Below are 15,466 nucleotides of genomic sequence, written 5' to 3'. Positions count from 1 at the left end.
AAAGTGTCTAATCAAGTCCTGGTGGACAGAATAAAATAGGGTCCGGCGAGGCAGAACTAGGACCTACCTCGGGCTTCCTTGACGCTGGGCGAGTACTTAACAATATGGACCCCTTATCATGTCCCGGCAATCGTGCTGTCAACGTTGTCACCGATGCCAGTACTGCATTCACCGATATTCAAAACTTCACCAATTCATATCTCAAACCTTTCCAAGTTTTCAGTGAAGTCGTCGCGACTCTTTCCACGGTATTTATTTCCATTCTTCAGTTCGTTCAATCCAGTATGATGGAGTCCATGCCCTAGGTCCACCCTTATGCCCAGATCGCGCTGGGAATCTTGACGGCTGCTTCTCAGGTGCGCCCCCAGCCTTATATCCATTTGTCATCTCATGCGGTGGTTTGTAGTTGCTCATGAAACAAGTGAATCTGGACAAGGCGGTATCCGGTCTCCTGAATACGATCCAAAGTGTCTACGAATTTCTTATCGAAGAAGATACCATCAACAATATCGATAATATGAAGGAGACTCTTGCGAAGATTGCAATGGTGATAAGCGACTCTGCGCATTTCATTAAAGACTATTCAGAAACAAAGAGCTTCTGTGAGTCTGTTGGAACCATTCTTAGCTCAACGTAGTATTAATGCCATTCATTCTCAGGGAAAAGGACAGGAAAGAACATCCGTTCCAAAACGCAGACCATCGTCGACGACTACACTACCACCCTAAATGATTTAATGCAACATTACCGCGACCGTGCGTCCAGAGACATTCAGATCAATGTGTACCGCGTATTGGAGGACCTGAACCTCGAAGGCATGGCCTACGCTGGTGGTGCGGGCCTTGACACAACCAAGACATGCCTCGAAGGCACGAGGACAGAGATTTTACGGCACATCATTGACTGGATCACCGACTCTCGTGTCGACACCCCTCGTATCATGTGGCTTCAGGGCCAGGCTGGAAGAGGGAAATCGGCCATCGCACATACGATTGCCGCCTGGATCAAGGACGCGGGCGGACTCGGTTCCTGCTTTTGCTTCGCCCGTGACAGGCTGGCTGAACACCGCGAAGAGAAGATTCTGACGACCATTGCTCGTGATCTGGCAGACCGCGATCCGGCGCTTTCGGCGGGCGCTGGCTGATGTCGTTTCAAAGGATCACTCTCTCAAAACCACGCGAGATGTAATGCAGCAGTGGCAGCGACTCATCCTGGAACCATTGTCCAAGGTTAATGGGCAAATTGTTGGGAAAGTAGTTGTGGTAATTGATGCGTTGGACGAAAGCGGGCCGGACGCATCAAGGAGTCGTATCCTCTCCCTTCTCACATCATGGGAAGCGGCCCATCTGGCCACTAATTTCCGCATTCTTTTGACCTCCAGACTATTACCGGATATCGAAGAGGCCTTAAGTAGTTGCCAACATGTGACAGTAACGTCCCTGGATGACGTTCCCCTAGAATCTGCTGAGCACGACATTCATCTATTCGTTTCTAATGAACTCCGCCACCGCCACCTCGGCGGCGTCATTGGACCCAAGGAGATAGATCAGATCACTCAGAGGTCAAACGGCCTGTTTGAATGGGCACGGTTGGCTTGTGAGTTCATCAAACGGAAAAGGGCTGGTCGAACTCTAAGGGAACGCTTCGACGATGTAATTGCTCTGGGAACTGGAGAGGGAGGGACCCTTTTGGACAAAACCTATACCACAATACTGGAGAGTGCCATACCACCGACAGACCGCATGTCCCTGGATCGGTACCATTCAGTGATGCAACAGATACTGACAACGTTAACACCCCTGCCTATGTCGACATTGCAGCTCATGCGCAAACACTTTCCCAATAAGAAGGACCATTATGATCTTGCTGTCATCCTGGAATTCATGGCACCAGTGTTGGGTGGGATTGCGGATTCCTCTCCTGTTCGCCCTCTCCACGCATCTTTTTACGACTTCCTGACGGATCAGTCACGGAGTGGGGACTACTTCATCAACATCTCTGGGGCATATGACCTAGCCTTCGCCTCGCTGCAGATTCTGTGTAAGGAGCTGTAATTCAACATTTGCAGATTAGAAAGCTCCTACTTGAGCAACTCCGAAGTCCCTGATTTACAAGATAGAATAACCAGGTGCATTCCACTCCATCTATCCTATTCGTGCCAATTTTGGGGTCAACACCTGCGGAAGACTGCCTTTCACTCAGTTCTTGCGGAGTTGGTGAGCACTGTTGTGGGGAGTGAAAAGATTCTTTTCTGGCTGGAGATTTTGAGTATCATTGGTGTATTAGGAAAAGCTGTGGATCTCCTTGTCCACACTGCTACATGGCTCCTGGTGAGTACTCTACACTTGGATTTAACATACCCTAACATGATGTCAGAAGGACCAAGCAGGGTTTGAGGATGCATTAGAAATGGTGCAAGATGGAATCAAGTTTGTTCACAACTTTGGCAGTGCAATCTCACACAGTGCCCCACATCTTTACATATCTGCATTGCCATTCACTCCTTCAAACACAAGACTCTCAAAAATGCTCATACCAAAATTCCATCACCTTATAGGAGTGCCTGTAGGAGGACACAGGGAGTGGGCAGCTTCTCAGTTAGTCTTAGAGGGGCATGCCAGGGCAGTCACTTCAGTTGCATTCTCCCCTGATGGAAAGAGGATTGTGTCAGGGTCATCTGACAAGTCTGAGGGTTTGGGATTTTGAAAGAGGTGTGCAGATTGGGATTCCTCTTGAGGGACATACAGATTGGGTGCAGTCAGTTGCATTCTCACCTGATGGCAAGAGGATTGTATCAGGGTCACATGACAAGACTGTGAGAGTGTGGGATGCTGAGAGAGGTGTACAGATTGGCAACCCACTTGAGGGGCATGCTGGCATAGTCTGGTCAGTGGCATTCTCTTGTGATGGGAAGAGGATTGTCTCAGGGTCAGAAGATGAAACAATTAGGGTCTGGGCAGCTGAGAGAGGTGTGCAAATTGACAGCCCTCTTCAGGGGCACACTGATTGGGTCTGGTCAGTAGCATTCTCTCCTGATGGTAAGAGGATTGTCTCAGGGTCAAAAGATGGGACTGTTAGGGTGTGGCATACTGAGAGAGGTGTGCAGATTGGCAACCCTCTTCAGGGGCACACTGACTGGGTGCAGTCAGTTGCATTCTCTCCTGATGGAAAAAGGATTGCCTCAGGGTCACTTGACAAGACTGTGAGGGTATGGGATACTGAGAGAGGTGTACAGGTTGGCAGTGCTCTTCAGGGGCATACTAATTCAGTCCAATCAGTTGCATTCTCTCCAGATGGAAGGAGGATTGTCTCAGGATCATTTGACAAGGTTGTGAGGGTGTGGGATGTTGAAAGATGTCTGCAGATTGGTCGCCCTCTTCATGGTCATGCTGATTGGGTTCAGTCAGTAGCATTCTCCCCTGATGGCAAGAGGATTGTCTCAGGGTCACCTGACAAGACTGTGAGGGTCTGGGATGCTGGGAGAGTTTTGCAGAGTAGCAACCCTTCTCAAGGGCATATTGACTAGGTTCGATCAGTTGCATTCTCCCTTGATTGCAGGAGGATTGTCTCAGGGTCACTCGACAGGACTGTGAGGGTTTGGGATACTGAAAGAGGTGTACAGATTGGCAGCCCTCTGCAAGGGCATACCAATTGGGTGCAGTCAGTAGCATTCTCTCCAGATGGAAGGAGGGTTGTCTCAGGGTCACTTGACAAGACTGTGAGGGTTTGGGATGCTGAGAGAAATGTGCAGATTGGCCATCCTCTTGATGGGCATGATGATTGGGTCTGGTCAGTGGCATTCTCTCCTGATGGCAAGATGATTGTGTCAGGATCACTTGATAAGACTGTGAGGGTTTGGGATGTTGAAGAAGGTGTACAGATTGGCAGCCCTTTTCAGGGGCACACTGACTGGGTTCGGTCAGTTGCATTCTCCCCTGACTGCAAGAGGATTGTCTCAGCATCAGAGGACAAGACTGTGAGGATGTGGGATGCTGGGAGAGGGATACAAATTGGCCATGCTCTTCAGGGGCATACAGGTTGGGTCTGTTCAGTGGCATTCTCCCCTGATAACAGGAAGATTGTGTCAGGGTCAAAAGATGAAACTGTAAGGGTGTGGGATGCTGAAAGGGGCATGCAGATCTACAATCCTCTTCTAGGCCATAGTGATTGGGTCTGGTCAGTTGCATTCTCACCTGATGGCAGGAGGATTGTCTCTGGGTCATCTGACAAGACTGTAAGGGTGTGGGATGCTGAGAGAGGTGTACAGATATACTGCCTTCCTCAGGGGCATACTGGTTCAGTTATCACAGTTGCATTCTCCCCTGATGGAAAGAGGATTAGCTCAGGCTCATTTGACAATACAATGAGGACATGGGACATTCAAGTATATGAAGATATGATTGCCAGACATCACATCATGACATTGTCTGCATGTCATCCAAAGGGTATGTCTGTTCCATCCTGCATTGCAGATGGTGAGTATTTCACAGCCATTATGTGTTTTCATTGTACTTACTCACAAAATTGAAAGCCTTTAACACACTCCCCATTTTCTTTTCATCAGTTCCTTCACATGCACTGCATGATAGTGAACAACTTCTTCATGGCTTCCAGCCAGATGAGGTTGATGGCTGGCTTGAACCAGTCAAGCTTCACACTGATGGCTGGTTCAGAGGTCCAGAGGGCAGATTGCTGCTTTGGTTACCTCCAACATTTTGCATGCCATTTTACTCAAGTTGTAACAATGTTGTGATTCCCAATGGTTGTTGTACAGAGTTGGACATGAGCCACATGGTTCATGGGGATAAGTGGTATCAGTGCTTGAAGACAGTAGGCTAATTTTGACATGACATATTGTACACTATGTGTGAATATGTATCTACATTGCAATGGCATGAATTCCTGCAAGAAGGGTTGCATTTCCATTGTTTTAATGAGTGGACCATCAGTATTGAGGCTCAGACATGTATGTCAAAGTAGAGTAGACTTCATGCACTTTCAGTAATGCTACATGGCTTGATACATGCATGATTGGGTGGTAGGAGATTGGACTTAACAACAATAGTATTTAACCACTAACAAGCCAACTCTCTTTTGTTCACAGCCCATTACAGCAGTTTGCAAATGTTCATAACCCTACTTTCCATCTTGCTGTGAAGCTGATGTGAGCAGTGGGTTGGGGATGTGGAATGGTCTAGCCTGTGATAAAGGTTGGTTCATCAAGGTGGCATATTATACTTTGTACATGTGGGTAACTGTGAGTCATCACCTGATCAGTAAACACCACAGTCACAGATAGTCCATGATTATCAGCTCAGAAGTCTGCTGAACTCGACACAGGCTTGGGTGGTATATGTTTTGCATAAGGAAGTAGAAATTCTGCTACTGTTTGGGCCCTAAGGTTGGTTCTGTTCCATCAAGCAGATAAGTAGCAACAAATTGCAATTAATATCTGCTAAGTGCATGCTAAGTAGCAGTGAGGTAAATTACACAGGCAGTAAAATCAAGGGATTGAAAACATAGATGGACTAGGAATAGCAGTTGGGGAGATCTATTAGAAATCCTGTTGTGGAGTCAGTTGATCATATAACCAGTAGGGAATGAAAACATACAGATAAGTGCATACTCATTGTCAGATCCTGCATCACTCAACAGCTTGGGGTCAAGTTCCTGCCCAATTGCAAGTGAAGCTGAGCAATAGATCTTCTTTTGGTGACCCCAGTGAACTTCCTCATTGGGGCTCCCCAATTCTGGTCTGAAAATGCACATGCAGTCTTGCTATCCTTGCCTGAAGCCATGCTGTATTTGATGGGGGTCCACACAAACCTCATTGCCACTGTGGCAATACCATCTTCAACATTGATGGGGGACTTTAGCTTGACATCTCCAGATCTAATGAGGTTTAAGCCACATGAGAGCTAAAAAAACTAATCAATAATGCAGCTATGACAATAACTTGGTAAACATTACTGCAGCAGCACAAAGTCCAAGAGCACCAGCAACACCATACTTTGCCAAAGATGAAGTGTCAAGAGCAGGGAGTTGACCATATCCTTTGGTTGCAACCAAATGGCTGCTCAGCAGCAGCTGTTGCACAAAAGTGGAGTGGAGGGCCTGTCACAAATTTCTTGGGCACATGATAAGAACCTTATAATACATGTTAAGGGTGGCTGTTCACACTTCCGTTATAAGCCATGCCAATGCCACCCATGTGTCATTGAACGATTGCCAAAAATGGGTATTTGTACATAATATTTTACACATTTGCACTATATCTTAGATAAAATATCACATATTTGCTATAATCTAGCCAAACTTGACCATTATAATGGCAAGTGGTCCATTACATGCTGCTTACAATGGGGGCACATGACAATGGACCAAATAAATTTGCGACACCTTCTCAGGAACAGTCATGTTGAGGTCTTCATATAAGAATGTGAAATGATCAAGTAATAGTTTGCAGTGTTGGTGGGCAATGGGCTTGAGGATTGAGGAAGAAAGCTATGAGTTGTGCAATGGCTGCAGAGACAAAGCCATGCCTCCAATCACACAAGTGTTGAGGCATCTATGGCAAACACAGTCAGCTACAGATGAAGTCAGAATGAGATAGACTTATGACAGAAACCATGGGTGGTCTGGGAAGAATGCTACTTGCTGTGTTCTTGAGTATGGGGTATATGACAAGCATAATCTCCTGTAGAGCCCTGAAAATGTCTTGCTTGGCAATGTTGAATGCATCCTCTTGGTTTCCAGCCCATAAGATTAGCATTGGAATAAGTTCCCTCTTCCACTTCTGATGCTTATGCAGATCCAAGGGGAGATCTGAATTGTTGAAATACACTGATGCAGGGACAGTCTGCACTAGACTTGACAAATCACTTGCTACAATAGATCTCTTGCTAGTAGACATGGCTGATAAGCTGGACATAGAGTCACAAGCTCATACCCTGATCTTCTTTGGAATGCCCTTTGTAACTGTGACATGCAACTGAAAGAAGATAAAAGATGAAGAAACATGGGGAAAGGTGGTTAGCACATACAGTGAGGGACAAAAGTGTTGCAATGTTTGTGAGGTGTGACTTGCTGCCAATGTAGCTCAGGCTATTCTGTACAGATAATCATGATACATATACCATTGGAAAGGGGTGACTCTAACCTTTCCAGAGCACTAAGGTTCAGTCCAAACAAGGCAACACATGCCAAGATATACCCTATTCTTTCCAAAAAGTGCATTGCAACACTTTTGTCCCTGACAACTGAAATAGTATGAAGTGGCCTTTTCATAGTGTTTCCATGCAAGGAATGTAGGAAAACTTTTATGCTGGGTTTGAAATTTTTCATTTCTTCCCAATCGAGCACAAATTTGACATTTCCTGGATAAACCATTACCATGAAGTCCCTCTCTCAGGACCAAATCTGCTCTATTGTCTATATGCTTGAGGATGGACATTCCATCAGGCAAATCTCCTCTGCTACTGGAGTCCACTACTCCACAGTGTCCAGGGTCCACTCTAAACACTGTCCTGACTCAGTCAAGGCTGTTGGTGGATGTCCAGCTAAGCTTACCCCCACTGATCTACACCATGCTGTTTGCCTAATCAGCTCTGGAAAGGCAGAAACTGCTGTGGGAGTCAAGAAAGTCCTCCAGATACTCTCAAGACATCACTCTCAGCTAAGGCTGTGTCTAGGGGGCTAAAGAAAATGGGGTTCAAGTCAGTAGTGAAGGTGAAACAACCTTTCCTCAAGGCTCAGCACAAGAAGGCAAGGATGGACTTCACTGTTGCACATAAAGACTGGACTCTGGAGGATTGGAAACAGGTTATATGGTCAGATGAGACTAAGATTAATCACCTGGGGTCATATGGGAAGAAGTGGGCTTGGAAAAAGGCAGGGGAGGGGCTTAGTGAGAGGATGGTACAGGGTACAGTCAAGTTTGGGGGGGAAACTTGATGGTGTGGAGGTGTATGAGCTGGAATGGCACTGGATATGCATCCAAGATTGAGGGGAGGATGGATACTGACCTCTACACTCAAATTTTGGAGGATGAATTCTGGAATAGCCTGGAGTGGTGGGGTAAACTGCTGATGAGATCATCTTCCAGCAGGATAATTACCCCAAACACACCAACAAATGGGCCAAAAAGTGGTTTACAGACCATGGGATCAAGGTCATGCAGTGGCCAGCCCAGTGTCCTGACCTCAATCCTATTGAACATCTGTGGAGTCACCTCAAGAGAAGGCTGGCAGAGTATGAGACAGCACCCATGGGAATGTTGGAGCTTTGGGAGAGAGTGGAAGAGGAATGGGAGGCAATTAAGCCAGAGGTGTGTCAGGAGTTGATTGAAAGCATGCCTAGGAGGGTTGAGGCAGTGTTTAAAACTAAGGGAGGGTATACCAAGTACTAGGAGTGGACTAATACTATACATTGGAAATTGAAGGACAAAAGCATTGCAATGCACTTTTTGGAAAGAATAGGGTGTATCTTGTCATGTATTGCTTTGTTTGGACTGAACCTTAGTGCTCTGGAAAGCTTAGAGTCACCCCTTTCCAATCACCTTGTTTACAAGTCACTGCACCTCAAAATTTGTTGCTCATTTTTCGACATCCATGAACATTCCTCTTTACAAAGTCTGATTCAAATCATGCAGGTGAAGATTTGTTGGTGCACATTTATGTACTTGCATTTATGTATGATTGTAACAAGCTCAAATGAAAAGGTGGTTAACTCACAGACAAAGCTCAATCAATGGTGGCATTGAATTGAAGGCATGTGCCCATGTACAGTTGCATGCCTAGACTGTCCCCATTCATTTGTTCAAACTCCAAGCCAAAGGGTTTACATGCAGACAGAGACCAATTGATGGTGGCAGTGAATTGAAGGCATGTATCTTTGTACTCTAGTTTGGTGCAAGTGCAATCTATGTCACTTTGGCTCTTTCCCAGTCTAACATTGTCTTATGATCGAGAGCCACAAGCCTTTGGTCCTCTTGTCACAGATATTCACTCAGATGTTGAGTTGTCAATGCCAGTCCTTATGACATGTCCACCATTTGCAGTACTCTCACATATGCAAATGGCACTCATTACATTGATGTCATTATCTCCAAGACATCAACTGCCTATCTCCCTGCTGTTTCAATTCCACAGCACTGCTAATCAACCCCATTTATTATGGCTCAATTGGCTTCAAAACCATGGCAGCCCTGCAGAAATACAGAACATGTGGTTTCGAGTTTGGCAGCTGCAAAGAGTATCATCATTTGCCTTACAGTTGCAGGTGTATGCCCCACAATTTGACCAACAGCAGCTGTCTATGGCTTCAAATGTCTGATCTCTGTCATGATGTTGTGAAGCCCACTGACATCCTCAAGTGCTTGGGGGTCATCAATGTCATGTGGTTACTGGGTGGGTATGTATGCAGCACATATCCTGCCTTTCTGGATGGCTATTCAGTTCATGTTCAACAATGACATGTGAGTACCCAATACTGACATTGCTGTGCATGCACTCATTATCTGAAGGGATCTTCTCTCCCATCAGCATTTCATCAAAAGTGAGGAAACTTAGAAGATGGCCACCAAAAGCTCTGAGGAATAATAGCATGTTGTCGAAGATTTGTTTGCATATAACAGGGGATGGAGTCAAGGCGAGGATGGCAGACAGGGTGCATTTAGAGCATGGGTGGCGACACCAACATGGTGAGAAAGGGGCAGTGACCTCCAATGGCACTGCAATGGAAATGTTAGACTGGTACAAATATTGATTGCTAGCCATAAATTATGGGATTCAATGATGTGTCCATAAACAAGGTGCCTGCCATCCCCAACAGCCCTATCCTCTAATGGTATAGGTATCATGATTATCTGTGCAGAATAGCCCAACCTACATTGGCAGCAAGTCACACCTCACCAACATTGCAACACTTTTGTCCCTCACTGTACTACTCGGTCATGACATTCTTGTGCCCCAAAACACAGATGGCATTGTCCACATTGCCATATTTATCATTGATGCCACCACCCTCAACCTCAGAGGTTGAGACATATTCCATCTTGGCTACTTTCCTCTTGACATTGGCAAGTCTGGCAGCAGTATCATTGGCCTCACAATCCTTGGCCATTGCAGGAGTAAAATCCATCTCAGCATGAAAGATACTCAATGAGAACATTTTGAAGGGCAGGGACATCCAAAATCAGAGGCCTCACCAGCTTGCTAGCTTTGCCATCTTTTGCTCCTTAGTGGCAAGTTGAAGTTTCCTAGTATCTAGGGATTCAAACTTGTAGTTGTATCAGGAGTAGTGTTGTGCTCAGCTTGGGCTCAGGCCCTGAGGCCAAGCCCCATTTAGGTCAGGCTGGGCAAGCCTTCAGAGTGGCCTATTGGGGCCTGTGGCCTGCTGGTGGTGCCAGCCAGTTTCCTGTGTCCTGTTTACACATACATCCCCTTTGGTCCCTTCCACTTCTTGTCCCAAAGCTGTTCTCTGATGGTCATGACTGCTGTGCAGTGACTCAGTCTGACTTGCAACTGAGGGATTTACTTCTCAGAGTATGAGTACTTACTGTTTACCAGCTCATACTGTTTGGTGCACAGTCTGCCATACATAAGTCCTGCATGTATTGTACAGACTCCCCATCTTGAATCTACTCTGCATCTGCCCTTAGCTCTTTGGTCACACCTCAGAGGGCTTCCCTGTGCAACTTTGGATGGAGAAGTATAGTGTTCTGTCACTATAGGAGTCTCCATGTCTATCCTGTTGACTTCACTGTCATGTGCCTCCCTCTCAGTTGATTCATGACTGTTATGCAGTCATTGGCATAACAGATGCATTGGGTAACCCATCCACAGCAAGGGCCCCATCTAGGCTACTGAGCATTGTCATGCTTCCCTGGAGGCACTTGGTATTCTTCCCCATCACTCAGTCAACCCAACCTATGGTGACTGGTCTCAGGCCAATTGATGCTATGGTACCACTTGGTCATGGTCAGTGTGAGCTTATTATTGGTGACTGTCAGACTAGCAGGATGACTGTCACTATTGCCACCATTCTCAACTTGTCAATAGTGTTTTGGATCATTGTATGGCTACTCTCCTTTAATTGTTTCATGCTGCACTTTATCCTGAATATATTGATTTCTATTCCCTACCTGTGAGCTGAACAAAAAACCAGAATAGTGAAAATAAGTACTAAGAAAGCTGCAGTTGATGAGAAGTTGGATAGTAGAAATAGTGGGGGAAATATCATAGATAGTTGAAAGATAGTCAAAAGATAGTACAAATAATAGTGCAGATAGTAAATAAACCTACTAAAATGACTATTCTGTCTTTTTTGACTATTTCAGTGCAAATAGCACAAATAAGACATAAATGGTATGAAAATAGTAATGTGTGAATTTCCTGATGCACTAGTTCAATGAAGAGGAGGGTTGCTGCCAGTTATCATAGGCACTTGGGGACATGCTGTGAATGACCTGAGCACAGATTGTCTTCAGTCTGGTAGGCTCCTTAGGCCTTATGTACATAGTACAAAAATGAGGCCATCAAGGTAAGGCATGCATGCAGACCACATCAGCCACATGGATATATACCCCTATGAAGTTTGGAATACAAAACCTATCTGAAAGGAATGCAGCATGTCTCACATACCAGTGCAGTGATCTTGTCTCACGACATGCAAACGATGATGGTGGCGGTTCCCTCAAGGTGTATGCTGGCATACAATGGGAAGGATGTTGCAACAAACGAGTGTTGGCACAACCGAGATATTTCACTGCCCAAAGTATATCCACCCAACCTAATACATATCATTGGTACCTAAGTTCGTTTGCAAGCGTTGTGTCGACGGGGAAAAAGGGTGAATTTGTGAACGTCGTATGCTATACAATACATAATTGAAGTCGACGACTGACACTGATTAGTATTTCATTCTCAATTCCATGCATGCAAGTATGCTGGTTCACAACTCCAGCAGGCACTCTAGAGATCGGGTTTAGAAGCTGCTGTCGAGGAAGGGTCGGAAGCCATTGATGGCCCCCCCAATGGTAAAATGAATCCCATGAAACTGTTTTGGATGTGGACTACGAGTGAACTCACAGCTCGACGGTGAGAACGGCGGACTCTTCCCGTCCTCCTCGTCGCCGCCTTTCTCAGGTTCTTTTTATGTTGTATACATACAATAACTTCTCCCAGGGTTTGGTTTAATACTCCACGTTCCTCGTCGACGATGTCTGCAGTGCAAGATGTGTCCATGACGACGACAGCGACCGACACTCTCGACTCTGCAATCCGCGTACAAGTAACCCCATCTCAGGCGTCCTACTTCGCGGGCGAGCCGTTCACGGTGACGATTACATTCACGAACACGCGCACGCCAGAGTCGCCCAGGGCGAGAAGTAGCAGTAGTAGTAATACGCACAGACGGGGTTCCCATTCCATCAGCTCTGCCCCACTGGCGAGACCCCCTACGTCCCCTGGTATCCCCAGACCATCCACGGGTATTCCCCCGACTACTGCTACCGCCATCGCCCGCACGCCGAACAATAGCCATGACCTGCCCACGCGGAAGAGACTTATCGGACAACAAGACCTTTGTAACAAAAGTAGTAATAACATCAAAGGAGGAGGGTGCCAGGATGTGCTGGAACAGAAGAGACGAAGTCTTCTTGAGAAATCGCGCTCGTTGTCGGTGGACATTCCTGCCCCGGCCCTCGATCTGTTGGTAGGCCAGAACCGAGAGTCCCAGTATGTCAGAGCGTACAACGAGTTCTCAGACGTGGCAGTTGGTGGGCGTCTCTCAGATCTCTTCATGTACACGTTTGATGATCTAGTTGCCCTAGGTACCACGCCAACCCCATCTTTGCCTCGCACGTCCGACTTTCAGCTCCCCCCACACCATCCACATGCACGCAAACAGTCCCTTGCCGATGGGCAGACCCGGTTCTGTGAAGTACCCCCTCCACCCCCTCCACCTGACCTGGCGAGTTCATCCACGTCGACTTCGACGTTCTCACTAGCCCTCGACCCGATCGCAGAGTCTCCAGTGACACCTTACCCCGGCACGCCGTCCCCCAAATCTCCCCCTATCAACGAACCCATCCGAAAGTCTCCTGCACCGAAACGAGAATCTCAGCCACAACCACACCTTCGACCACCACCTATACAATCCCCGGGACGATCCTCCCTAGGTCACGGCACACCTCCACCTCGCAATGCCGTCCTCCCAAACTACAACACTGAACTTATCCTCTATTCATATGCACAGCTTCTGGGCACTCTTTCGGTCACACCTCTCCCAGGTGTAACGATGTCGCCGGAGCATGCCAAAGCACTGACTGCGCTCCGCATGCGACTGCTCAAACGTCCTGTTGTTGGCGGCGGTAGTATGGATATCACGTCCCGACACCGCATACAGGAACGCAACAAACGACAAGGGCGGACGTTATCGCTTGCGAGCGGATTGTTTTCGCTGCTTTCGCCAACAAGTTCGTCTTCTGCCCCATCGTCCCCTCTGCAATCTTCTTCACCGTGGAGATCAGGAAGACCGCGTACGACTTCAGTCACGTCAGCGACGCCTAGTACTGTGTCTTCCAGTCCTTCGACGAACGGCTTCAACGACACGGAAGAGGAAAATGTCGATCCCGAGATGCCATTGCCAACATTTGAAGTCCAGCCTGCGATGCTCGCCGTCGATCTATCCCTCGCTCCAGGAGAATCACGAACCTGTGAGCACCGAATTTCGCCAAAGAAAGAGAGAACGCGTGTGGTGCTGACTTGCCATTCCGAGACACGTACTCGCTTATGTTGCCTGCAAATCTGCCACCGACGTTCCGAGGCAGGTCGCTCAAGTTCTCTTACGAACTCATCATTGGCACATGTCGTGCGAGCACTTCTGCGATGCAGTCGTCGAGCAGTCTGGGTCCCACAGGAGCAAACAGTGTCAGTCGCGTTATGAAAGTTCCGATCCGTGTTTATAATCATGTTGCTGGTGCGAGTTTCGGGTTGCTGTGTACTGAGCTTGAACGACTAACTAATTACGTTTCGTGAAGTGAGTGCGACTCCGAGGCCTTATAACTTGCTGTGGCCAGTCACGAGACAACGCACGACCGCCGAGTTCGCGCCGAAGGTCGTGGATGGCCCACTCAAGGATGTGAGTGGGACGAACAAGGGTTCAGCACCGCTACCAAGTACGCATCATTGATTCACAAAATAAGATTTCACTCAGGTGGCGTGATGATGATTTATAGCGAAAGTTAGCTCGCGCCCTCTAGATGAAATACGGGAGTACGGGCGCCGGCTGCTGGGGACCCTCGATGCAGGCTGTACTAGTGACGCCACTCCCAGATCCGTCGAGGCAGGTGACCCCGAGCGTGAGATTGAGTCCGAGAATGGCTCTCTGACAGGGTGCAGGGAGGCTGTGGAGATCTTAACGCGGAACCCAAGGAAGGGTAAGTGACAATAATACACACATTACGCCGGGGTGGTGTGCCTTCATAATTGATGCGTCTCCCCAGTTTCTTATGATGTCAACAAGGACGGGGTCAAAGTTGCCGTACTGACTTTTCCTAAATCGGCATATCGACTTGGCGAGACCGTGATGGGTGTGGTGGAATTGAATGAATTGCGGAGTCGGGCGAGAGTGTTATCGGTGAGTAAATGGCGCGGAACTTGTTTTCCCCTCAGGGTTGGCGTTTGTTTAAGTGATGTTTGGCTTGCCCCCAGTTGTCGGCTTTGCTAGAAGCCCAAGAAAGATTACCCGGGCCCATATCGACTGCTGGAAACGTGCGGCACATGAGGCGGGTACACGCGGAACACCATTCGTCATTCGTGGCATCGACGCTGCGAACAACTTTTTCGCTGGATATACCCTCAGATGCGAGTCCGGCGTTTCAGGTCCAAATTGGGGAGGAGCAACAGGGTATGGGAGGACTTTCGTGGCGGGTCAAGCTGTGTCTGTTGGTTGGGGTGGCGAGTGAAAGTATGGAGGTTGAGAGCAACGGGTCACGATTCAAGCACCTTGTTCCGAGATGGTCGAGCGGGGGAGTGGGGCGTTCCGTACAGGGCCTCGGAATCGATTGCCCCGATGGAGCGGACAAAAGGGGAAAGTGAAACGGGGCCGGCAACGTGGACACAGTATCTGGTGTCGTCTTTGCTTGGCAGTGGCGAGCGACGATATCATGATGGTGATGAGGAAGAAGTAGACGAAGAAGAGGAAGGCGAAGGTGAAGAAGAAGGGGGGTGGCCGGAACCAAAGGAGGAAGATAAAGAGCGAGGGTGGAAGGAGGTGAAGGTGGAGACGGTGGAATGCGAGGTGCCAATTAGGGTGTGGCCTGGCAACACTGCCTTCAACGCGATGGCGGTAGTTTTTGACGTATGACGCAAGGTGAACACTGGACAAGGTTTTTCTTCAGTTTTTGAAAATGGAGTGGGGAATGAATTTGACATTGACGAGCGTCTCGGCAGCGCCCTTCCCC

General features: G+C 47.7%; 3 protein-coding genes across 3 annotated transcripts; 1 reads left to right on the top strand and 2 right to left on the bottom strand.

Moving 5' to 3' along the window:
* Positions 1–5,528: 5,528 nt before the first annotated feature.
* On the bottom strand, positions 5,529–6,159 carry F5J12DRAFT_785758 (uncharacterized protein; the record flags this gene model as incomplete). The annotated part of the gene is made up of 5 exons (XM_051743287.1): positions 5,529–5,551; positions 5,613–5,755; positions 5,827–5,918; positions 5,971–6,114; positions 6,148–6,159. The coding sequence occupies 5 exons, from the start codon at positions 6,157–6,159 to the stop codon at positions 5,529–5,531; spliced, it is 414 nt and encodes a 137-aa protein (XP_051596132.1).
* Positions 6,160–9,942: 3,783 nt separating this feature from the next.
* F5J12DRAFT_785757 (uncharacterized protein) lies at positions 9,943–10,490 on the bottom strand (the record flags this gene model as incomplete). Its single annotated transcript, XM_051743286.1, has 3 exons — positions 9,943–10,156; positions 10,208–10,258; positions 10,438–10,490. 3 exons carry the CDS (start codon positions 10,488–10,490, stop codon positions 9,943–9,945), a joined length of 318 nt encoding a protein of 105 aa, XP_051596131.1.
* A 1,753-nt stretch (positions 10,491–12,243) lies between these two features.
* On the top strand, positions 12,244–15,369 carry F5J12DRAFT_907241 (Rgp1-domain-containing protein; the record flags this gene model as incomplete). Its single annotated transcript, XM_051748900.1, has 8 exons — positions 12,244–13,717; positions 13,780–13,980; positions 14,042–14,179; positions 14,264–14,440; positions 14,507–14,640; positions 14,715–15,022; positions 15,054–15,214; positions 15,254–15,369. 8 exons carry the CDS (start codon positions 12,244–12,246, stop codon positions 15,367–15,369), a joined length of 2,709 nt encoding a protein of 902 aa, XP_051596130.1.
* Between the last annotated feature and the right edge of the window lie 97 nt (positions 15,370–15,466).

The sequence above is a fragment of the Pisolithus orientalis genome, assembly GCF_024613125.1.
Source record: "Pisolithus orientalis strain OTSU chromosome Unknown F5J12scaffold_42, whole genome shotgun sequence".
Classification (NCBI taxonomy): domain Eukaryota; kingdom Fungi; phylum Basidiomycota; class Agaricomycetes; order Boletales; family Pisolithaceae; genus Pisolithus; species Pisolithus orientalis.
This window is presented reverse-complemented; position numbering and strand designations above follow the sequence as displayed.